The sequence below is a fragment of the Strix aluco genome, chromosome Z, assembly GCF_031877795.1.
Source record: "Strix aluco isolate bStrAlu1 chromosome Z, bStrAlu1.hap1, whole genome shotgun sequence".
NCBI lineage: Eukaryota > Metazoa > Chordata > Aves > Strigiformes > Strigidae > Strix > Strix aluco.
The window spans coordinates 27,005,190-27,030,208 of NC_133971.1; the positions used below are offsets into that span (position 1 = coordinate 27,005,190).

Below are 25,019 nucleotides of genomic sequence, written 5' to 3' on the forward strand. Positions count from 1 at the left end.
TTAATTTTATAATAGCACAGTTTTCTTTTAGTATATAATAAAGCAATTTATCAGAAAATGAAATTCAGTATATGGCCTGTTTTGTAGATATAATTTAATGCAGATGGCACAGTTCAACATGATAATACTAAAGCATCAATGGAAGTTTTGCTAAAAATGAGCAAAGCAGTAAAACAAATTTGGTGAAGTATACAAAAAATAAAGTTCTTCAGGATTTGGAAGGCAGAAAACCAAATGGAAAAAAAAAATACAAGTTCCAAAAAGACAAATAGATCTGCTATTCTTATAGCAGAGGCAACAGCCAAGAGTAAAACTCTACAGAAATAATCTCATGTTAGATGAACCTCATGTTTAGGTCCACTTACAAACCAAGGAACAGTTAAATTACAAAAAAGTATTTCCTTCATGCTGGACCTAATGAAATGGGCCACAGTGTTGCTGTTTCTTAATTGTAATTGCTGCATCCCAGGTAATGTTGTAGGAAAACTGAGCTAAGTCAGAATTGCAACAGGAACCATGAATTCAACAGTCCTAACAGTGAAAGTCCATTTACAGAAGGGCAGAACTGGTGGAAGCTCAGCAACTTCTGTTGTAAAAGGGGAGGAGATCACCAGAAAAAGTGTCTGTATGACATTCTCAGACTACTGATTTAACAGAACTGTATTCTCAGTCAATACTTACTTGCTTTGATTTCCTCTCACAATGTATCTGTTTTGAAGTTACAATAGAAAGTCAAGAGTTATGACAGTGATCAACAGAGTATCAAGCAGAGTAACACTAGTAGTTCAAGTGACAGAAATCTAAATACCAATATGAGAACACCTTCAGAATGAATTATTTCTTTGCAAAACTTGACAAATCAAGTTAAATCAGATGTTGATGGAAACAAAATTAATGGATTGACTCTTAAGTTAAACTCTCTTTGCCTTTGTTTGAACAGATTTCCTTACGGTCAGGTGATTCAGAACCAGCGTGTGCAAATCTTACAGCTTCAAACACCGTGGACATACTGCAACAGACTATTGTAAATGACATGCAAAACGTTTATACTGATATGTCTGAAGATGGAACCAGCTGCACTGAACAGACACCTCAACCAAATGCAGAAACACTGTTAGCACATGAGCTTTTAGCAACTACTAATGGAGAAAGTGTTTCTGGAAGTCCTTATAATTCTACCAGTGGTGTACTGAGCACCACTGAACAAAGGGCTCTACAACCAGAGAAAGGAGGGAGGATCCTGCTTAAAGGAGAAGAAAGTGTTGAAGGATGTTACCTTGCAACTGAAAAGGCTAGTAGTTTAGAGATTGAGCCTATAGCTTTACAACTCTATGAAAAGGACGCAATTCAAATTAGACAAAAGAAAGAGTATCTTCAGGAGACCAACTCAAAAGCAGATTTGCATTTTGGTGTTAATGCAGACAGAAAGTCTCCTTACTCATTTCAGACTGTGGAAAATATGCAGAAAGAAACCTTCCAGAAAACAGGTGCCATGTTTTGTTTGAAAATAATTATTTTATGAGTTTGTTGTAAGCATTCTGTGTATTTTATTAAAAAAACCCAGCTGTTGGTCTCCAGAGAATGTATTTTGCCATAATAAATAGCAGACACATGGAATGTGTTGTAGTACAGTCCCCTATGGCAGATTAACAAGTTAGTAATTTTTGCTTTGTATTTTTGGGGGCTGTTTTATATCCAAGTCCCCACTGTATTTACCAAAATGGTCACAATGGTCATTACAATAATTAGAATGAAATTCTTAAGTACCTTATTTTTTTTTACTACCAAAGAATCAATAAAGGTCATATTTTCACAAAAGAATCTTTGAATTGTTTTGGATTCAATCTCAGTACATGAATGTACAGTGAATAGTGGATAAAAGATTTATTATGTTAAAGTGTTTTCAAAAAATGAGTGAGTTACTGCAGGCATTTTTTTAATCTAGGCTATGTGGTCATTTTGACATTCATTTTATTATCAGTTACAATTTCTGAAATTACTGAGTATTGTGCCATAGATAGTCTTAAGTCCTCTTGTTAAACCAGCAGATGAAGGAGTGTTTGATGGAGTAAATGGAACAGAAGGCACTGAAAAAAATGGAGAAGAAAGAAATGCAAAGACCAACGTGCTTTCACAGTTTACCGAAACAGAATACCTCCAAATGGAAGGGGTAGGATTAGACCCTCAAGAGCCAAGCCAAAAAGCAGCCTCATGTTCCAGTAGCAACAAAATCAAGCTTTCATCTAATCAGTCACAATTCAGTCAAGCATCAGAACAGCAAACATCCAAGAAATCAGGTGAAAAGTTAATAAAACTTTATAAAAACGGTGGGGCTTTTTACAGGCATACATGAAGAAGGCTTTTTGTAGTACATGAGGGAAAGTTTGGAAAAATATAGGTAGTATGTTAAGCAAATACTCTAGTGAGTTTCAAGTACTTGAAATATTTCTAGCACTTCTGTACTCTGTTTTACAGAATGCACATAATTTCTCTGTTTTGTTTATGTTACATTCAGTGGTCTTTCAGCATTGTGGCTGAGGGGATGCAGGATCATAACTGAGAGCTTAAAATAACATTAAACTGATCCTTAGTTAGCTATGTTATATAAATGATAGTTTAAAATAACACTAAATTGATCCTCAGTTAACCATTTTATGTATCACAGATCAAAGAAGAAAACTGGCTCTCCATATATTTTGCATACATATATCCACTTATATTTTATAGACTATACCCTTGTCAGGCACAAATCAACATAGGCTCTGATTGTACTGGTACATTTGGTGTTAGCTGTAGTATAGAAACAAATCTACTTACATGACAATAAGGAGCTAGTGTCTTCCAGTAGTTATATTCTTTTCTGCCTGCATGTACAGCTTTCTGTCTAGCAGTTTTATCGCATGTCTAAGACTTATATTTGTCTTGTAACCTTACCATTACAATAGAGCCCTGGTTCAACTGATTACTCATCATAACCATCAAGTATTTTTCACTTACTGCTTTTCTGGTAAAGCTGGCAGTCATCTTTTGTACTTTGGGTCTTTCTGGAACCAAAGAGAACCATAGCACTCAAGAATTACTAAAAGCAATGCCTGTAGTTCAGATGGGATCCCTCCTCTCTTAAAACTTTTAAATGTAATATATCTGGACTGCTGATTCAAAAATGTTTATCCTCAGATCATTTAACATTCTCCTTAACTTGTGTTGAAATGAAAAGAATTGTGTCATTAGATGATAGGACTTTCTTGTGTACCTTTGCCTTGATATGGAATAGAGTATTTGTCTTTTCTGATTATCTTAGACAATTCTGCCATTTCTCTCTAGCAATTAAGTGTTTGGGAATTATTTTTTCTGTTTTTAATAGATCTTAAAATACTGCCTTCTTAGGACCTTAGCTGTCTGTGTCTATCTCCTTGTATTCTTTTGTTTTCCACAGCAGTTTCTACAACTCATTATTTGTATCTGCTATCATTCACTTCCCATTTTTTTCATTTCTCATTTACTGTTGCTCTCTATTTCCCTTCCTAAGCCAGGTTAGTTTTTGAATCGGTGCAGCTTTTCATCTTGAGTATGCAATATGTTGTGAAATACTTCCTAGCTATTATTCATATTTTTCTGATGACATTTTTTTCTTCAAACTGTTTTTTATTTACAATTGCTTCCAGCTCTGTGAAAGCTGCCCTTCCAAGTAACTACCATGTCAGTGTAAATGTATGCCTTGTATATACATACATAAGAAAATGTGGTTTTTATATGCATAGGTTTACAGAAGTATGTGTGAATGCATGTGTATTTGTGTGTGGATATAACATTTGATTTATGTTTTCCAAGTGTATCCAGCAAAAAAATGTAGTTTCCTCCTTGGACTGAGGTTATGTGTTGTTGGGGTCTGTTGGTCAAACTTCAGTTGCCTTTGAGTGGGATATAAATGAATGCTAGCATTAAGTATATCATATATATTTTGAAAATTGAATGGGATTCATGCTCCTACATCCATTAAATGCTTTTAAAAATGGTATACATAACAGTGTGTATACTTAATATGTATAACAAATATATACACACATCCCCATACAGGCACACACAATATGGACAAATACATCTGCACACATATTATCAACATACTCATTTGTTTACCTCTTGTTGTTTGCTTAGTACCATCCTTCTCTTTGGGGACTTCGGATGGTCACTAGTCTTATAAGTTGAATTAAGGAGTCATCAGCCAATCTCTGCAATGTCCTGTAACACATGACAAAAACATTCAGGAAACTGTGTGAAGTTCTTGCTGATCCTTTTCTCTTTAATAGTCACACTCTTCTTGTTCTCTTCTGCCTTCAGCTGTACAGAATACTGTTTCCTCTTCCTGTCTCAGGTGGTTGCTAGTTTTCAACCCATCTTAAGTTCCTGCTCTCTTGAGTTTCTGGACTGCAAGCTTGTGTTTTCTTTTGGAATTTGAAAGCAGAAGGAAAGGAGTAGGTGCTTCTTGTTACTTACTGCTCTCCAGTATTTGGCAGTGTCAGTACTTAGCTTTCATATCTCCAAACTGATTCCTTCAGTTGTAGGAATGCCTTTTTACATCATTCTGGGAAAAAATCCATGGCCTATCTGATACATGTAATCGTCCACTGCTAATTATTGGAAGAATAAACATTGAACACAGAAATTATTCCTTTCCCTAGAGTTGTTCTTTTTGTAGCCCCTGTATTCCTGCTCAGTCTTTATAATAAGGTCTGTGTGCATTAACATATTTTTGGATTTTTTTCCTTTATATCTTGTCTCCTATGTATACAATTATGATTTTTAAAAAACTTTATTCCAAACATGTGTCTTACATTTGGTGTCCTCTGGAATAGGATTTCACAGATTACTTTTTCACCCAAAAGAGATTCTTCAGGTATTATTTTATTCAGCTAAAATTTAATTATTTCTTTCATCCCAGGAGAATGTTGCTGTTTGAGAGGTGATGCAAGAAAGTAACACCTTCATACAGTTGAAGTCATTAATGGCTTTGGAGACAGGGGCAATGACACTTCAGATTGCAGCTGAAAAAGTGGAAGATGGGATACTGTTTTCTGATTTGTGGGGTTTTCAGATTTTTTGCTGTCTCATGCCTTTTCTTCATTAACTGGCTTTTGTATCTCATCTGATTGTTCCTGTGTCCCAGTGGTCTTCCGTATATTATTCTATTCTTGAATAAAAATCTTTTCTTCCTAAATCATGCAGTGTCACTTCCATCTACAGTCAGTCACTTACTAGGCTCTCAACATTCCTATTCTGCTTATACAGAAGTAAGGTCCAGACAGCTTGCTTCTTTTCTTATAGTTCAGTCTGTGGAAAGAATTACTCATAGTCCAATGCTGAAGGATTCAAATGTCTTTTTGAAGGAGGATATCGTTGAAGTTGTTGAGGTATGGCAGCCTAATCTAGTCTGATTTCTGGTTACTGTAATCTCTCCATTTTATCTTTGTACATGTGCTGACTGGATTTTGTATTTGCCAAGTTCCTGATCTTTCCTGCTTGTGACCCACCTGGCAATGCATTCCACAGAGAACCAGTATTTTGTGATTCGCATACCAGTGTCCCATTATGCTTTTGCAAATATTTCCTAACAACCATGAAGAAAACTGTTGTGCATGACAATTTAACTGGAAAACTTTGCAATTATTTCTGTTCACTTGCAGCTGATATTGCTAAGGGTCATTAGCTTAATGGGCTGTTGTGTGACTTTTTTTTTCTCCTATGTCTCTAAGGAGTCCCTAGGACAATTCTCCCATGAATCCAAGGGGAAGAAAAGGAAGAACCAGAAAGCAGATGATTGCTTTGGGAGTTCAGACCCAGAAGCTTTTAGACAAAACACAGTACATTATCTCACAGAAAAGTAGGTCTTAGATTGGAAGAGTATTTCAATAACGTGACCCCTCCATGTGGTCTGGAATCTTGGTGTTCATTTAAAAAAGAAACTCTTTAGCTCTTCTGTTTGCCAATATGGTGTGTGCCAAGCACCCCAATGCAAAGAGGGCCACCTGAATGCTTCCTGACGGGTTAGAATAGCCTACAGTGAGCTCCATGCGCCATAGTCTGACTGCAGCAGTGCCTGAACAAGCTAGTTTCAAACTCATATGGTTATATCCTCACTATATGTCTGTCTTTAATATAGTTGCAGTATGGCTTTCATGTTCTTCCAAACATTTTTGGATGACAAGCTCAGTAGTTTACCTTAAGGGAAACCTTGGAAAAGCAGATTTTCTGGAACGTAGGAGGAGCCTGAAAAAAGGCATCTGTCAAATCATGGAAGATGTTTGATAGCAATGAATACTGATAACTGAAATTATTTGAGAAGACAGCTTGTCTGATTAGAAGAAGAAATGCTTGGGATGCAGCAACTAATTAATTGTTCATAGGAATAATTAAACAGATAAGAGTTGCAAAATACTTATTTGAAACCTTACACTTTCATTTTTTTGGACAATTTTGGACAGATTTTCAAGAAATCAGAGAAAGAACACAGTGAACTCCTAAAAAAACCTGATAGCACAGTATTTTAACAGCAGGGACAGGAGTTAAAAAAATCCCCTAACATGCATGCTAGAGCTTTTGAAGATTTATACACACTGTCTTTTTGGTAGCAGTTTTGGGGAGGGGTTTGTCCTTACTCTATAAGCAGAATCAGCACTTTCAAAGTCTGTTTTTTTCTTTGTATCTCTTACAATTTGATATGTATGTTACTTAAAGCCTCAGAATTAGCACCTGTCTGATGATCACATGATAAAATTTAAAGTGGATGTTGTTTGCTTTGTGAACCAATAAGAGAAGGATTAATCAAGTTTATTTACAATTATGGGTCCAATCCTGCACAGTTTTAATTAAAAGGCAGTTCAGCCATGTCACTAGACATTAATCAAAGATTTGTAATCAGTCTACAGGACTTTTTCATGTCACAGCTGTAAAACTACCTTACGTAGAAACCTATCTCTTCCCTGATACAGAATTAGGAACAGAAAAGAGGTGATGGTCAAGTCTTTGCTTTTATATAGTTTCTTAAATACCTTTATGTATGTACTGTATATATTTAGCAGGCATGCCTGATAACTTGGAAGCAGTTCATGGAGAAACATAACATACTCCCTACCTCTATACAGTGTAAAACTTGAACCTTTTTGCTTTTTTCATTGATCCCTAAGTCATTGTACCCTTGTTAAGGTACCTAGATTTGAACTGTAAATTCTTTTGCATAGGGTCTGTTTGTTAACTGAGCTGTTGCGCAGTACCTTCTAATCTTTTGATGTAGTCAGTTAATGTTATTGAACAATTAAGCAACAGTACTGCACACATTTACATTAATTCAAATGAGTTATGAAGCTTAATTCTTTGTAATGAAACATTTTTTGTGGTTCCTAATGAACACCCAATATTATGTGTTTAGAATTCACCCTGTCTACCAGAAAAGAAGCTCTAATTGGTACCTGTAATACAAGAGGTAGGAGAAAGAAGAAAAAGAAAAATGCAAAAGGGGAAACTCCGCTGCATATTGCTGCTAAGAGAGGAGATTTGTCTTTGGTGAAAACTCTGATATCATCTGGAGTTTGTGTCAATGAACAGGACTATGCAGGTTTGAAAATTACTCTCTTATGGGCTAGTTTTACTATACAATTTGTGTAATTTTAATACAATTATGGATTCTTGATTTATGACATAATTGTGAGGAGGGAAGGAAGTAATTCAACAAGTGCAAGCACAGTCAGTGAATCCCTGGATTTTGTCTCAGCATGGACCTAATGCAGCCTTTCTCTCAGCATGGAATGTGAACTTGAAAGTTCGGTAGAACAACTAATGCTTACGCACGTGAATATATACACGTGTGAAGTACATTCACGCATATCTCATTTTCTTAGGAAATGAGGACAAAAATCAGGTGACAAGATTATTTTTCTTCTTTCTACACATTTCTAAATGTATAATGCATTTCTGTTTTTATAGTCTCAGAATGGATGGTATTCTATTCTGCATGCGTGGCAGACTTGATATTATAAAATGCCAGTGGGATTAGAAATCAGACTATTAATATTATGCTTCTGAGTTTTTAGAGTCTTTCTACTCTATTGTTTTGTTTCTTTTATTATTTTCAGTAGTGTATAGAAAAGTAAACAGTATCTTTCTGCTTAATATTGGATACATTTTTCTCTAAACTAGTCCGTTGCTTATAGTACAGCGAACACAGCAAAATGTGTAATCGCTAATTAGTGATCTGTGTGGATCTTTCCAAATCAGATGCATCCTGTATGTGTCATTTTGCTTTTATTAGGTTGGACAGCGATTCATGAAGCTTCCAGTGGGGGATTTACTGAAGTGATTTTAGAATTACTGAAAGCCGGTGCTAATGTTAACAGCAGAAGTCTGGATGGTATTTTGCCAATACATGATGCTGTTTCTGGCAATTATTTGGAGGTACATTTTTCTTTTGCATTAGATTTCCTGAGCCTGATTTCCAGCAGAGGGTCAGAAAAGCAAAATCCTGGTTTAAATAAAGAAAGTCAGAGTTACTGATATAATTTTAGTGTAGATTTGCATTTAGAAAATAAACCAGTGTTCTTTAAAGTGATCAAAATTAGAAGCATTTTTTGATAGTGACGGTTGAAATTGTACAGTTAATTGACTTTTTCACTTCAGTGGACAAATCAGAAAAATTCAGGAACTCCCGCTAGTTCTCTCCCACATATTGGGCTTTTTAAAAGTAAACTGAAATTGAGCATTTGCAATTTGATCATCTTGTCCAACCCCCCTGCTGTGGGCAGGGACATCTTTCACTAAATCAGCGTGCCCAAAGACCCATCCCACCTGGCCTTGAACAGTTCCAGGGAGGGGGCATCCACAACTTCTCTAGGCAACCTGTTCCAGTGTCTCATCACCCTCATTGTAAAACATTTATTTTTTGTAAAGAAAAAAATCCTAGGCCTGCTGTTTAAAAATCAACCATTTTTTTTCATTAACTGGTCCCTTCCAACCCAAACCACTCCACAGTTCCATAGAATAGGATAGACTATTTCAGTTGGAGAGAGTGTACAACGGTCATCTAATCCAACTGCCAGATCAATTCAGGGCTGACCAAAAGTTAAAGCATATTATTAAGGGCATTGTCAAAAAGCCTATAAAACACTGACAGGCTTGGGGCATTGACCATCTCTCTTGGAAGCCTGTTCCAGTGTTTGACCACTTGGTAAAAGATTGCTTCCTAATGTCCAGTCTAAACCTCCCCTGCTGTAGCTTTGAACCATTCCCATCTGTCCTATCACTGGATCCCAGGGAGAAGAGATCAGCACCTCCCTTTCTACTTGCCCTCTTCAGGAAGGTGCAGAGAGCGATAAGGTTGTCCCTCAGCCTCCTTTTCTCCAAACCAGACAAACCCAGAGTCCTCCGCTGCTCCTCACATGACATTCCTCCCAGCCCTTTCACCAGCTTTGTTGCCCTCCTCTGAAGGCATTCAAGGACCTTCACATCCTTCTTAAATTGTGGGGCCCAGCACTGCACACAAATAAATAAAACGTTGGTTTGGCACAGTGAGTTCAAGGGAACTGAGCATAAAAAGGTGATGCAAGATTGGCTTAAATATACCACTTATGTTCCCATCAGAAGAGCTGATATTTTATCACATTTATCTTTTCTGTGAGCAAGGATAAAATGAAGGGGATGATTTCATAGGCCTGGTGCCAAACTAGCAGTAGGGTTCTTGAAAACATATAAGCTATTATTTGGTATTGTGAGGGAAAACTATTGGAGAAGATTCTGAACTTCTAGAGAGTATTCTTTTTATGATACTTTCTGATACTTAACCACACTTTGAATGTAAGAAAGAAGAGGAAATCCTAAAGATGAGAAATCATATGTATGAAGATTCTTTACCATCCAAGCTCTGACCACATCAACACTTTGATATGATCTGTATTTTAGGGGGTAGATGATTGTAGTGATGCAACTAATCTCATTTCCATATTTTACAATTAAGCAGATTTGCAAATCAGAAAAAAAATCATCAGTGCATGTAACCAAAAAACAAAACCACTATTAAATACTTAAAGAAAAAAAAATCCGCTTCTCTGCACTTTGGTCTTAGTGCAATTGACAAGTTCCTTTTAATGTAGATATATGAAGTTTTGTAATTTTGCTCTATAACAATACCATAAAGATTATAGGTTTAATGACAGATTGTGAATTATTTGTGTATTTTAATGGGAAAATTAAAAGTGTAAGATAGAAGTCTGTCTTGACAATAGCCAATTAAACCTGTTTGTTTAATTTGGATTGCAAGTGTAACAGGTTTTAGAATATCTTATTTGTATCTTTATTATTTGTGATTTATGATATATATACTACACATGTAGTTGTATTATAAATCCACAAGAATTATCACAATACAAATAATAATAATATACAATAGGCAGTCAGGATTCTACTACAGCATGGAGCAAATCCCTGTGAGAGAAATGGTTCAGGGAAAAGTGCTTTGGATGAAGCTTGTGATGATGAAATGAGAGAACTGCTGAACTTCTACAGTGCTATGGAGTCTGTAGTTCCTGTTGAGACTACGGAAGTTACAAGTATGTTGGTTTTGTAATGTAAATCATAGGATTACCCTGTAGTCTTAAGGAAAAACTATACATCAGAATGTTGCTGATTTGTGGAGCTGCATGTTGCCTGGCACTAATATTTTTAAATCAATTAATAATAAACTCATGAATTTTATTTATTTATTTATTTATTTTCAGAAAAATGGAATACATGAGTTGTTTTTTTTCTGAGAGAATGAGGTATAAGGACATACTAGGCTCTTCATATTTTTTTCATTATCTATATTTCCCTTTACAGGAACCTTGTGTTCTTGAAAGTGGTAACTTTAAAGACTTACTTCCTTATGCCACCTAAATTTGATCTCATTTGCATGTAGAAGATACTGTTTTATGATGTGATCTGCCATTGCATCTTTGTAAACTATATTAGCTAATCTAACCTGTTATGTTCCTGCAAATTAATTTTAAATTCTACTTATTTTTTTCTTCATTGTGGAGAGAGAAAACATCCTTCTAGGTCAAGATCAAAATATCTTTGTTGCGACTACTGTAAAAATGATGCAGCTTTGGAGCCACAATATGGGAAATACAGTGTGGTAAGTATAGATAATAGAGTTTTGTTAAACAGCTTCATAGTGTAGTACTGTGCAGTGTTGTTTACTGGGTGAATAACACAAAAGTATTTAAATAATTAACCCTTCGAAGTGTATGTAAAAAGCAGCATCATGCAGAGGTTTACAGTATATAAGCTGTGGTTTAAAGCATATGAGTGTGTATATTATCACTTCTCTCTGGTCATGATCCTGTGCACTTACATTTATTGAGCAAACAGTAGTCAATGCTTACATACATTTCTTAGTGCTTATATGAATAGAAAGGTCAGGGATCCTGGGGGTTTTCATCACATTTCCAGAATGGGTGTTTGAAAGAGTAATGATTTTTCTTCGTGATAATGAAGGTATTTAGAAATTGTTTAATCTTAATTTAAAACAGCCAGGAAGATTTTTACGTAAGTTGTATGTCAGGAGAGCTCTTGATGGTATCTCTAGGTTCTGTGTACCTTGTCTAGGTAATGCAGTCATGGTGGAATTCACTGTCTGATCCCTGCAGTCCAGCCAGAGGTGGGTCTCTGAGCATGGACTAGTTTGAATGCCTGGGCAAAACCAGGCTGTGACAGCCCCTTGCAGACCATACCCTTGGCACTATGCAGATCTATCATACCAGTGCCCCAATTGCCTTTACACAGTAATTCCCTACCTGGAATGCCTTCAGTCCACTGACACTTATTCTGCATCACGGCCTGCATTTTATATGGTGCATTTGGCTCTAGTTCTTACTATCATTTCTGTGTTTGTTAACAGGAGTCTGTTGCTGCCATACAAGCTGCAGAAGAGGAGCAAAAAGAGCTGTTGCTACTTGAATTGAGAACTTCCAAAGATGCAGGTAGACATAAATTCAAGTTGTTTCACTTTTTTTTTTTTGGTGGGGGAGTGGGTGGGGGGTAAATATCTTTGGTAATGTAATTGTTTTTAAAATAGTATTGCACATAATATATTTGAATATCTCCTCTGGAAAACATGCTTCAGAGAATAAGATTTTAATAACAGCTCTCGGGTAAGTGCATTTCCTGAAGTACTTACAGTTTATATAGGAATGAATATGATGACAAAAAAGGAAAGCATGGCTCTTGGAGGTATGTGTTTCAAGTCAACCTAATCGTATAAAAAGGGATCATTAGATAAGAATGTACACTGTTGACAGCATTATTCAGTTACAAGTACACAAGCCCTTCCATGATCAGGAACAATTATGTCTGTATGTAAAGTAACAGATGCAGCATTTTCATTTTAGTGCAGCTGGACTTTCAGGAGCCTAAAATAATTTATGAGGGAAAAAAGAGACATCTTTAGGGCAGACACTGTGGATGATGGGCTGTTTCAGAAATGCTGGTGCCTGGAGGTATAATTTGTTTTAGGCTATCAAATCTCAGTTCAGACTTATCTCAAGAACCTACTAAGTGACACTGAGTTCCTAGGAGATCATGATGCTGGTGCTGTGTAGCAGTTTGAGTCTGTTGTGTCTGTGCCATGACTGTTCAAGTGGCAAAGCTTGCTGCAGGAATGTATTTGACCAAAGTCTCTCTTCCCAGCTGCCCTTGCCGTCTAGGCAGGGCTGTTTACTTTGAAGCAGCTCATGCCCATGAAAGAGTTTTGCTTCATGACAGAAAGGAAGGAGTTTTTAAAAATGTATTTTCCTGAATATATGGTGGAACTTTCAAAGTATATTTAAAATAGTCAAATTATCCCTTTAAAAATAATGTGAAATATGGAATTATGCAGATATATAGCTTCCAACTCAAATTTACAGTGTATGAACTGTTAATTAAAATTATGTTTTCCTAAAAAAATATTTGACAAACAGGTAGATGATACAATAGGCAGAAGCCTATAGATAAAGATCGGTGCAATTTCATAAATGAGCAAAATAAAGCTTTCGGACTTTTCCTGTTTAGGGCTATGAGAGAAATGGACATGGTAATCTGTTACCACCACTGACAAAAGCATTAATAATCTAGCACTTCTTAAACTAAGTCATAGTTACTACTTGTGAAGAGGCACAAGGCTAAATAAGAATATAAAAGTACAGTGACAAACTTATAACACAGAATAAAATCCTCAAAATATTTGCATGCAATACAACCTACTGTAAATAATAGATTCCGATTCCCTATTAAGCTGTCTTAATAAGAGGAATAATTTCATATTTTTCTATTTTAGTAAGTAAATAAATACTGGTAGATACTATGAAACAGTTTGGGGAAACATTTTATTAAAGCCATTTTTAATTCCATAATTTCCATTTTTCACGAGTATGGAAAGCTTGTATTTGCTGGTTTAGAATTTCAGGAATTAGATTACGTGTTTAGCATATTGTACCAGTGGTATCTGCCAGTTATGACCTTGGAGCTCTCCCTTATGCTATATGGCTAAGAGATAGGGCATATAAAGAAGAATTTATAATTTCTCTTCTTATTTTAGAAAAATATAGTTAACAAAAAAGGGGCAACTTATAATTAATTTTTTTTTTTTTTATAATATGGATTTGAAACTATGTAAAACTGTGGTACATTTGTTTTTAACATTATATGTAACTTGGAACAGTCTCAGCTCATTAAACTATTTTATAATAGTTCAAACATAAAGGTTTTAGCCAGCCACCTTCTTAAGACTGTAACTTCTGCAGGTGGCCTCACATGTAATTGTCGTTATGCAGCTCCTTGCAACACAAAGAACTTCAAAAGTTTCAGTGCTTATCATCCGTAGGACCATGCTTTAATCTGTCTTGTTCTCGTAGTAATTTCCTAGACAAGGCACTTGCACTTCAAAATTTTCCAGTACTTGGGCTATTTCCTTTTAAGTTAAACTTGTATTTAATTCTTTCTATAAAGAATGTCATTAGAAGTACTCTAATTGTAAAATTGTCATTATGCATGACAGTATAAGGTACTGCTGTAACAATATTTTCATACTTGGGCTGTGTGTTTGCTACATTAAAAATGTTAGCACTATAGTTATTTTCTACTGCTTATTGCCATCATAATTTTGATTATATCAAAATATTGGACAGATGTGTATATCCAAAGGCTGTCTCAGATACAAGATACTTTGAATGAAATGCTTGCAAAACAGAAAACAGAAAGGGATACCCTTGCTAAAAAATACAGGTAAGTAGAATACAAGGATTGTATTTATAGGAAGCTATTCTTTATAGCAATAGTGATCGAGGTTGTTAGAAGGTTAGCATACAGTAGTGTGAAAGTAAAACCGTGTGGTTTTCATTCAGATTTTGCAGAGGCATGATACATACTGGCTTCAGTTACCTCCAGTAAGAGTTTACATCATGGAAGAACTTCAAGGTTTAGCTAATGCATACTGATCAGTTACTGTGCACACATTGAGCTCTGAAATTAGGTAGTGAACATACAAAAGGTGTGGAAAAATACCTAAGCAGAAATTAAGAAATGGAGGTACTGAGCAGTTAGATTACTTTTGCAGCATCATGGAGGAAAGTGGTAGCAACTCAGACACTACTTTTAGTGTCCTTACCTCCGGTTTTGTTTCTTCAGCACCACTAGATTGGGAGTGCTCCACACAACCAAGCAATACCCACAGCCCACAAAGGCCATTTAGAGCAATGGCCTGGAGCATGCTTGCAGACATTCCTTTTCTGTGAGGACACCTCAGTGTGAGCATGGGCTCTCTGAATTGTCAGCTTCCAGCTGCTAGCTCTCACAAGGCCTCTTTTTACTCTACTTCTAAAAGGGATTACCTGAATGCTGGTAATGTGGTGAGTGCTCAGTTTTCAATGTAGCATTGTGTTCAATGGATGCTTCTAGGCCATCCGATGAGGATGTCTACATATTGTTTGTGTGAGCAGTATTCGTTTGGTCATGTAAAAGCAGCAGAGTACAGCTTTCAGGTAGTTCCATGGCAAAACATACAGTCTGGTTGAGCAAAGAGACTGGCACATTTCTGTCACATGCCATTCTATCAGCTGTAAAAGGTAAGATACATAGATTACACAGATAATAAAAAAAAGGAGCGGGTTTTATGTGAAGAGAAGTTAGGGTTCCAGGTCATTGTTGTGAATGAATTAGTGACTGAATTAAGAAACAAGAACTGTAAAATTAGTATCTATACAAAGTTATCTGCCTTCTAATATTGAGAGTGAAACTGTGTTCCAGAGCGAAGTGATAAATATTTCCGGGTATTGCAGATACCCTGCAGCTAATGCAACAGTTATTTGTCAACAGTAATGAACTACATGCCAAATTACATTAAATTTTGTTTTTATTATTTATATGGTGAATATTTTATTTTTCACTAATTAGCATATAAGATTTTGTTACATGAGAAATAAATGTACAGAAGATCAGGAAGCATCATCACATTTTCCGCCTTTCTGTTGCTAAGTTAGTTTGCCCAGGGAGAGATGCTACTAACACTTTTCCATTTCTGTCTGTTCCTTTGAAGATACTAAGACGTATCTCTCACCTGACAAAATGATGACAAAAAAGCATAGTATTTGTTAGTGGCTCTAAGTTACTTTGCCTTTGTCATTTTAGTCACGCTATCTTTGCCTCTTCAGCTGCAGCTTCTTATGTACCTGTATAGCAATAAAGCAACAAAATTTCCCTGGAGAAACACTGCTAGAAAAGTGTGAGAAGCCTCACTGTGTGGGAGGCCATAGTTGTCAAGGCTTACTCATATCAGTGATTGACTGTATGCTGATATGTTAATCATATCGTGGATTCTAAACACATGTGATAGCAAGCAATATCACAGTAGAGGCACCAATACTGTCACACTGTGGTTTGGCTGTGTTTGTTCTGCACCAACTAGTCTTGCTGTATCTCTGTCCTGATCCCCTCAACAGTCTCTCTCTTCCGAGACTGGGATGGTGTTACTTGCATGGCACCTCTGCTGTGAGTGGAGTTAAAAGCAAACCATGCTGCTATTCCTTTTCCCACACCTTGTGGTACTCCCTTGTCTTCCCAACATGATGCCAGAATGGTAGTGCAATCACTTGTCCCATGAGGGGGAATTAGGAGAAAAGACTATTATGCTGGGCTGGTGGCTCTTGTGCCAAACAAAGTGGGGTAAAATAAAAAATTCCCTTCCAGCAGGAAGGAGGTAAGTCCCCAAGTGAAGGAGTCTCACAGGAAGACCAGCTCAGCTAGGGAGCAGGGTCTGATGAAGGGAGAGACATTCCCAAACTAACATACAACATCCAAAACTCCTCTGTCCTCTTTTCTTAATGGTCATGTGGTATTATTACAGTTGTGTCTTCACAAAATGTTTTGTTGTTCACAATGTAAAAAATTTCTCATAGTACCATTCTTCAGTAGCTCATCCTGACCTTATTTTAAAAGGCTCCAAATTAGAGCTGCAAAGGCAGTGAATTTCAGTGAACTACTGTGATATTTGGTGATAAGAGCAACCAGTAGTAATACATAACCAGCTTTGATTCTGTGAATTAAGTGTAGTATAGGAGGACAAGGCTATTACTGAAGTTTTGATGCTTTACATCCTACTTCCAGATGAGATTCTGCAGTTTGTTGTGCATAAGCCTGAGATTTGAACCTTAAACTTTATACATGCTAAAAATATGGTTCAAATTTTATGTGTTGGCAGAGTCCTTTGAAACATGTTTCTGTTCTTAGTGGGTTACATCTATTAAACTGTTTTTATTTTGTGTTTACAGTAACTCTGGTGTCCTTTTTATTACTTTTTTTTTTAAATTTTTCTATAGGGCTTCAGTGGAATCTTTTAAAAAAGGAGCACTGAGGAAGCAATTAGTTAACCTTGCTTCTAGGCAAAAGGGTCTGTTGACTGTTGTCCAGACTCAGGAAGAATTAGTCCAGAAAATACAAAATTACAGAAGAGCAAAGCAAGTGTTCAGTGCATCATGTTCAGAGAAGCAAATCTCAAACTTAGTTATTTCCCATGGAAATGATAAAAGACAAAGTTTAACTGCTGATGAAATCATGTGTCCTGGTGTAGTTACATTTATTATGGGGCTTGGTGCCAGCATGCCTAATGGAAACAGAGTAAAAGCACATCTCTCTTCAGAAAATAGATTTTCAGCTCAGGAATGCAGCCAATATCCACACATCTGCTTGGATGAGACAGGAGCAAATAAAGAAGCAATTAGAAGCAAAGAGGCTTCTGATCATGCTTTGGCATCTGAAAACAGGGTAAGAGAATATCCCTTCGACAACATGTCAAAGCTGACAAATACTGTAAAAGTGGTGATGTTGCCTTCAGAACCTACTGTTTCCACTGCTAAAACAAAGTGCTCAGAGCAAAAAGACATTGATTGTGTTGCAATTGCAGAACAAGGAAACAAGTCTTTAAATCCCACTTCAGTGACCAACGCATTAAAAATTGTAGAACCCCGAAGCACTGTTGTCAATAACAATGTCTGTCAACCAGGCAGCGACTGCCAGCAGGTTCTTACAGATGAGGATCTATACAGCTACGTAAATAAGAAAGAAGCTTTCCAGCAGCAGCAAGTAATACCGTCAACATCTACAAAGAACTTCCCTAATACTCTGCAGCGAATGATCTTTCCAAGTAGTGGGAACTCATTTAATACCAACTTGGTGCTTACAAATCTTACCTCAAATACAGATTATCCAATAAACCTCAGCGCGAAATCTTCCCAGAGCTACAGTAGTCAGGAACGTGAACAAACACAAGTGAGGCATAGAAGAAAAAACAGCAAAAAGCTGCAACTGATAGATCTACTTGAATTGGGAAGGATTAAGCCAGGAGAAAATGTTTTAGAATTCAAACTGCAGGTGATTGTTGTGGTATAATAATGTTAATATTAGCATATAATGAAAAAAAACAAACACTAAAATGGGGAAACAGCAGTTCTCATGGTTTAATATGCATCTTTAGTGCTTAGTATTGAAAACTTTTATTCATTGATTGCAGATAATCTTTTATGTGTTTTAAAGGAAAATGCTATGGATGATGTCTTCTGCCAGCCCTTAATTTTAACACCCAGAATATTGCATATGTAAAATTTGCGTTTAACTTTGCATTACCAGTTTGTTAACATTTCTTATTGCTAGCATGAGAGTGGAATTGTTGGTTAGTCTACATTGTGTAATACCTGATTTTCATACTGGAAGAGAGGGAATGTTAAGGTTTTTATGACTTAATGTGGTTCTTGGAAGCAACTATGAAGTCCCTCAAATAAAGAAATGTGACATCAAGGATTTCGTAGTGCTGTGATAGACATGAATATATGCATAATTACGTGTTTACATGCCGACTGGTTCTATAGTTTACAGTCTTGTATGATCCATATTTGAAAAAGAAAAAAAAAAAAACAAACTTTGTTTTTAATACAAAAACATGTCCCTGTGCCTCTAAATACAGAGCAGATTTGCAAGGCAGCTGCCAGCGGACTGGCTTGGTATTGAGCAAACGATGGAATTATTGACTGAATTCCCAGCTGCAAGCTAGTAAATTTCCAGGGCAACATATTGATTAAAACATGAAGGGTTCTTTTCAGCCAACTCACCAGGTGTAGTTAATGTAGAAAAGACTCCTTTTTCTGCACCTATAATCTGCTTGAGAATGCTTTTCTGCTGAGAGTGGCCATTTCATGTGTTCTTGTGTTTTGTAACATAAGGCAGTGTGAGTAAGTCACAAGCCTCTGTGTTGGGCCATGTCATAGGTATATACACATGCTTCTTTAAAGAACATGTCATATTCCTCTGCACCTCAAGATGTCTAAATGGAAGGAGGAAGAATTCAGTATGCTTACTGTCATTTCTCAAGATTGTTATCTGTGATACCGGCTTGATGCATGTGGATCTTAAGGACTTATAACAGTGTATAGAAACGATGTTTTGAGTGTAGAGAAGTCAGTGATTTTTATTAGAATGAAAATGACACTCATTTATGTCTTGGAAGATAGTGCTCTAGAGATTGAAGTTTAGAAGCCAGTGTCTGTTGCATTGCAAAGAGGAGATGATCAGTAAAGTTTCCTTCTTTCTCGTTAACAGTGATGTACTTGATAACAGCATACAGCTAGCGCATAGTCCTTACTTAAGGTTAGCTTTGTGCAGGCAGAATGCAGTTTTTGAATGCTGTAGACCTGAGCTGTGAAACTGTGAATTGGATTGAGTGTCCATCAAAATATTTGGGTTAAACATCTTAACTTAGATTCTTATAGACACTGCAAGCCAGTGGATATGGTAGGAGGCAGTTCAGTTTTGCTGGTGGATCATTCTCTTATTCTGATTGTTAAATGTCATGCATGCTAAGCAACCTTACTGAGTTCTAACAGTTTATCAACAGCTAATTTTTGCATTATTTAGCTGTGTTAGCCTAACTGAGACCAGTATAACAAAACCATAATTTACTGAACTATAAACAGCTATAAACAGTGCTTCTGGAGGTGCATATATGTTTGCAGAACTGGGGTATATTAGCATTATCAAAGAGGCAGTAACAATAATTTCTTTTATACTTTATTTTGCATAAGATAAAGCTGTCGCGTTCCTCCTAAAACATGTGAGTGATGTCCCTTGACATAAGTGAAGTTTTTATGCAAACACGTTGAATCTTTGAATCATTGCTGGGATCTAACTGTGACATGCATTTGTTCCACACCTGTGAGGCAGATTGCATTTGAGTAACAGTTTCTTGTTGCACCAGCTTGCCTCATGTGAGTTCCTGAGTTCACTGTTGCAAATTAATTTATTCACAATCTTGTTATGTCCAAGAGGAACTAAGATGCAAATACAATTCTGATAAATAGACATAGGGAGATTTGTCCTCTTGACAGTGGTGTCTGTGTGGCCAAAACATCTTATTCTGGTGGAATAAATCCTTAGTTTACATACCATGGTTTATCAAAGTAGCATTAAATTCTTTATCTTTTTTTCAGGGAAAACCAGAATTAGCTGTAACTCTTCAGCTATGTTCTTCAGCATTTTTTCATGTTTTAAGGATGTTAATTGAGATCTGTTAATTTGTGAGTTGAAAATTTTTTCTTAATTTTTCTTTTTTAGGAATTTAGTTATAAAGCCACGCTCTTAAAAAATGGCAAGATCAGAACGAGTAAGAGAAGAATACTGCAAAATCCAGTTCAGTGGGTTACAGACCTGCTAGGAGGTGATATTTCTGTGACTCGAAAGTATGTGTGGAATAAGGTAGGCTTGATTTTACTCCCCAAAATAACAATAATAAATAGCAGTAACAAATTTCACTAATCTGGATCTCCATACTGTTCTTAAAGCAAAAGAGGGTACAAGCGTATATCTTAAAAAGTCTTCTTACACTTAATGCAGAAGTAGCAAAGAAAGATCTGCATAGCTGTAGCTGTATGGTGGTGAACTAGTCACAAGTGTTGGAGAGAATGTGGAATGCCCACCTGTAAACTATCAGTGCTTTGAAAGAGTAGTTTTAAAGATGATTAAGAGACTGACAGAAAAAGCTGAAAGGTAGTTACAATAATAAGGAGCAAGCTTATTTGAAATGTCAGCGTGTCAGGGACAAATGCTGCAAAAATACTGGCAGAGTTTAGAGGGCTTTGCAGATGGGTTGTATTATACTTTTCTCCTTTAAAATTCAAATTAGCAGAATTTCTGCTTGATCTTGACAGACACAGATTAGACGGTTAATGCATAAACTCAGTTTTATAAGAAAAGTGAAATTTTTACGCCTATCAGAAAAAACACAAAATAAAATGGTCAGTTACCCATTTAGATTTGTTTGTACAGGTTACATATCTTGGGACACAGTTGTCAAAATTTCTTTTTGAAGAAGTGTCAGTTTCTAGTGACCTGGAATTACCATCACAAGAAAGAGAGCCTTTGGGTATGTACCACTTAAAATCTAATATTCACCATGACTGAAAGCAGCAGAAAGTGATTTCTAAAGAGCTTAAATTCAAAAATTTCTCTGTCGCTTTCTGATTTTTTTTCTGGGCTACATGCTTATCACAGATCTTGGGCTTGAAGAATAAATAGTGCCAGAACTTACGCATGATCTCTAAAGAAATAAGTTTCTTTTCTTCCATAAATCGGTTGTGTGAAGAGAATAATTACTAATGACTTGGTTGCTATGTAAAAAATATTTATGTAACCTTTTACATTGAAAATATTTAATAAATAGTGGTTTTTAATGAGCTAATTCAATACTTTTTTATTCTGTGGAAAACTCAGATATACTAGCATAAGTTTTAGTCACATGTACATCTTAAAAATCACATTAAATAATCTGTGTTGTTGGAAATCCCAGTATGCCCAAGCAACAGTAATAACTAGGGGGATATTTTATTCTCTAAAAATAAACAGTCATAAGAAGCAGAGTACATTGATATGACCAAATGACATTGAACAATTTTTTCAGAACTGTCTGGCAGACTTAAGAACTTCAGCCTAATTTTGTTAAGTAATGTGTTCCCAGGGAAACCCAAGTCCCTTTGACCGCCAGTTGTACTTGGAGTCCGAAAAGCTTTTGGGCTTTTGTGATTGGTTCTATTAATTTGATAAGACACTGCACCTCATGTGAATACGGATACCAGGCTTGGTCTGTTCTTTATATACTGAAAGTAAATTAAAATATAATTTAAAATAATTAATTTGATACTCAGACTACCATGTTCTACTGGTATTTGCTTCAGGCTAAGAGCATCCAGGCGGTGAGTTTACATTGTCCTGCTTCAGTAACTTTATATGAGGTATAAGTGACTTAAAAATGGATTTAGTCTCCTAACCTTTTAATAGGCTTTTGAATATTTCACTAGTTTTTGTAAATTATTCCTCTTGAGGAAAATTTATGATAAACATTGTAACTTCTAAAACAGAGAAATCCATTTATTAAAAAAATACTCTTGACAAACAAAAATCAGCCTGAAGATCAGTAAGTGAGGTTTTTTTCCCTTTTTTTCCTCAAATTACCCAGGGTAACCTGGGAAAGAGTATTTCAAGGTTTTTTGCCACATGTGATTTAGGATCATGGTAATGCCCAACCATTAGCCCTAGGTGAGAAACTGAGGGAGGGAAAGCAGAAGTGTTCTCCCTTTCAGTTCTGTTTCAGATACTATGTAATCAGATACATAGTAGCAAATTAAAGGCTCTTAAATCGTTCCAGAAGAGGATTAACCTGTACTGTTGTATTGTGAGAACAGTTGGGAGCATTGGGCAGCTCCCAAATGGTTTCCAGGCCTGGTTCAGGAGTTAGCTTGTTCCAAGGGCTATTCCCAGCAGGCACTTTGCCTGCAGCCAGCCTTCTCGAACCACAGGATAGTTTGCTGGTGTGGATGTGAGTTATTCAGTGCTACTTGCCTGGGGACATTCCCAGGCACTCTTTTATCTTTCTAATATACTTACAGCCCATATGTATTTTATAGTAGAAGTTTATCCTGCTTTTGTAAACAATTTTATTTTTTTTCTTACTGTATTAATTAATTTTTTTTCTATGAATCCCAGAGCATCATTAAAAAAGAAGACTGGAGCCTGATAATTTGAGCATTTTTGGAGGAGAATGTTATTATTTTAAATACCCCTCCCCCACATTCCTTCCAGCTTCCCATATCTTAACTTAGTGTTCACCAAGCTATTGTATGAAGAGGATGGGGAAGTGGGAAGAAAAATGATACAGGCAGTGGCGCTATTAGCTATCTTTTAACAGAAAGAAGCAGCTACCACTGAACTTTTATAGACACCAATTTAGGAAGCATGTCCTAAGAACCTCTACCAAATCAAGGTTCCTAGGCAAGAAAGGTGAAGGAGTTGCTGTTTTGTGGCAGGCAGCATAAGAAATATCCCAGCTTTTCACCTTGCTTGAGATTAAGGTGCTTCAAGGTTTGTACAACAGCAGATTTTTAGATACCCGAGGAATGTTAATGCAAAAAACTTGAAGACCCCATGAAATAAAGCAGTCCTAGAGCAATGCAGGTATTTAACAGAAGCTTTAAAGATTGCAATTTTGGAATTAGTCATGTAATCCCAAGTAAATTTCACTTTATGTCCCTTCTTTTGAGTCTGAGCCTTTTAGTCTCTTCTAGGATCACGCTAGCAGAAAGCAGGAATTACTGTATTCAAGTCTGAGTGAGAACTAAACATTAAGAAAATAAACAGTACTTTTAGACTCTCTGTATATAGGAATGCAGAAGAAACAGTGATTATATGGCTTGGAATTTATTCCGCTGTGCTTTCTGATACATGTAATGATGACATAATGTTTGCTAAAAATGACCAAGAATAACAGGGATTCAGAAGCAGGTATCAGCTGAAGAGCAGATGTCAGTTGCAGAGCAGATGTTGGTGTTAGATATTTCATATTGAAAGTCCAGCAAAGTGGCTTAAAATAAAAGCATATCCAGTTGTTAGAGTAAGTGTGATACGTACATTCGTTTTGCAGATTGCAGTTTCAGGAAGATGGTCTTGGAAAATGACGATTCTCTGGCAATCCCTTACTGCCTTTAATAATCATTAGCCACCTGTAAAGATTAGAACCACTCTTGCTCACCTTTAGTTCATGAAAGACTCCAAAGTTCTGTGGAGTAAAGAGTGTTTTCAAGGCAATCCAGATGATTTCTTAATGGCTGAACTGTGGGAGCTGTTTCGGAAGGTTTATGTTAGTGTTACTTCAGGTGTCTAGCATAAAGTGAGCAGCTGAGCTCAATAAGGTTGCATGAAAGCAAATGAGAATAGTTTTGCTGTGATCATATGTGATACCATGTTTCTGTTTTCCTTGAGACAGGCAGTGAAACACATATATATTTAGTTTTGAAGTTAAATTTATGTGGCATCTAATGTAATTTTGCAAAGGAAGACATATTTTGAAAAAAGAGAATGCCTCGATCGTCTTGCAGCAGCTATGGCTGGGCTGGTAAAGGAGCAGAGGAAAGTCTGCCCTTACATGTGTTAAGTGGTATAAGGCTAAGTGAAAATTTCAGCATTTACCTTTAAGAAAAATAAAAAGCATAACTGCTCTGTGCACTAAACCGTTAAACCACGCGCATTAAACAATACTGTTTGTTCTTAGAACGAAGTTGTCTTGATCTTTTTGTGCTCTCAGGAAGAAATTTTACCACGAGGGACCCCAGCAACCACAACTATCACCATCAGAGTCCTGGCACTGTCTCTGTTGCTCAGCCTCTTAGGAGCTTTGACCTGAGTGGCATGCAGCCAAAAACCCCATCCTTACTGCAAACCGAAGTTGTGAAAACATTGCTATGTGCTGAAAGAGAAGCAGCTGTTACCAGGGAATTTAAAAGTAAGATTTTTTTTTTTTAACTGCCTAAAAAACCTAATAGTAGGTGCAAGGGCTATACAAGAGATACAAAAGGAAAAAGAAAGTAGGTGGCATGGAATTGATTTGTGTGGGGGAGGGAATGAGTGCTGGGGAAAAATGATGACTCTGCTGATGGGTTGGATTGATCGAAATGACCCAATAATTAAGTTTTTCAGAGCACAGTGTGTTCCACTCTCCTGTGTCCAAATTAGAAACATTTTGTTATTTTGATGTAGTTAGCAAAATAACTCCGTATCATTTTAAATGTCTCCACGCAATAGAAGCATAGACAAATGTCTTCTGTATTTAGATGAAGAAGTACGATACAAAAACATTGATGAATAGTCTCATGTAATGTAATTTAAAGGAAAAAGTGGAAATGTTCTCAAAGATGCACTGTTCTTTGTGGAGTTGACTGAACTTCTAACTTTGTGATTTCAGTATTACATTTTTATGTTGATTGCACATTAAACCCTATCCGTAATACTCATACAATTTGAACAGTGCTTACTGCACTTTGATCTAGTATGTTTGCCTCTGCCTCCTTTGATTGCACTGCAGAGGGCTGACCCTGACTGAACACAGCACAAAGTAAGAGTGGTCAACTTAAACTGCTACCATGCCCAGT

The 25,019-nt window shown here is 36.4% G+C and overlaps 1 protein-coding gene across 1 annotated transcript in view; it reads left to right on the forward strand.

The window, feature by feature from the left end:
- Positions 1-25,019, forward strand: part of ANKRD31 (ankyrin repeat domain 31) — a 71,027-nt gene that overhangs the window by 34,364 nt on the left and 11,644 nt on the right. The window contains exons 13-24 of the mRNA XM_074812036.1: positions 941-1,487; positions 2,046-2,297; positions 7,424-7,609; positions 8,303-8,445; positions 10,433-10,592; positions 11,061-11,158; positions 11,924-12,005; positions 14,190-14,286; positions 16,875-17,925; positions 20,158-20,298; positions 20,869-20,965; positions 24,176-24,373. Coding sequence (XP_074668137.1) covers positions 941-1,487; positions 2,046-2,297; positions 7,424-7,609; positions 8,303-8,445; positions 10,433-10,592; positions 11,061-11,158; positions 11,924-12,005; positions 14,190-14,286; positions 16,875-17,925; positions 20,158-20,298; positions 20,869-20,965; positions 24,176-24,373 — 3,052 coding nt within the window. The remainder of the gene's footprint in view (positions 1-940; positions 1,488-2,045; positions 2,298-7,423; positions 7,610-8,302; positions 8,446-10,432; positions 10,593-11,060; positions 11,159-11,923; positions 12,006-14,189; positions 14,287-16,874; positions 17,926-20,157; positions 20,299-20,868; positions 20,966-24,175; positions 24,374-25,019) is intronic.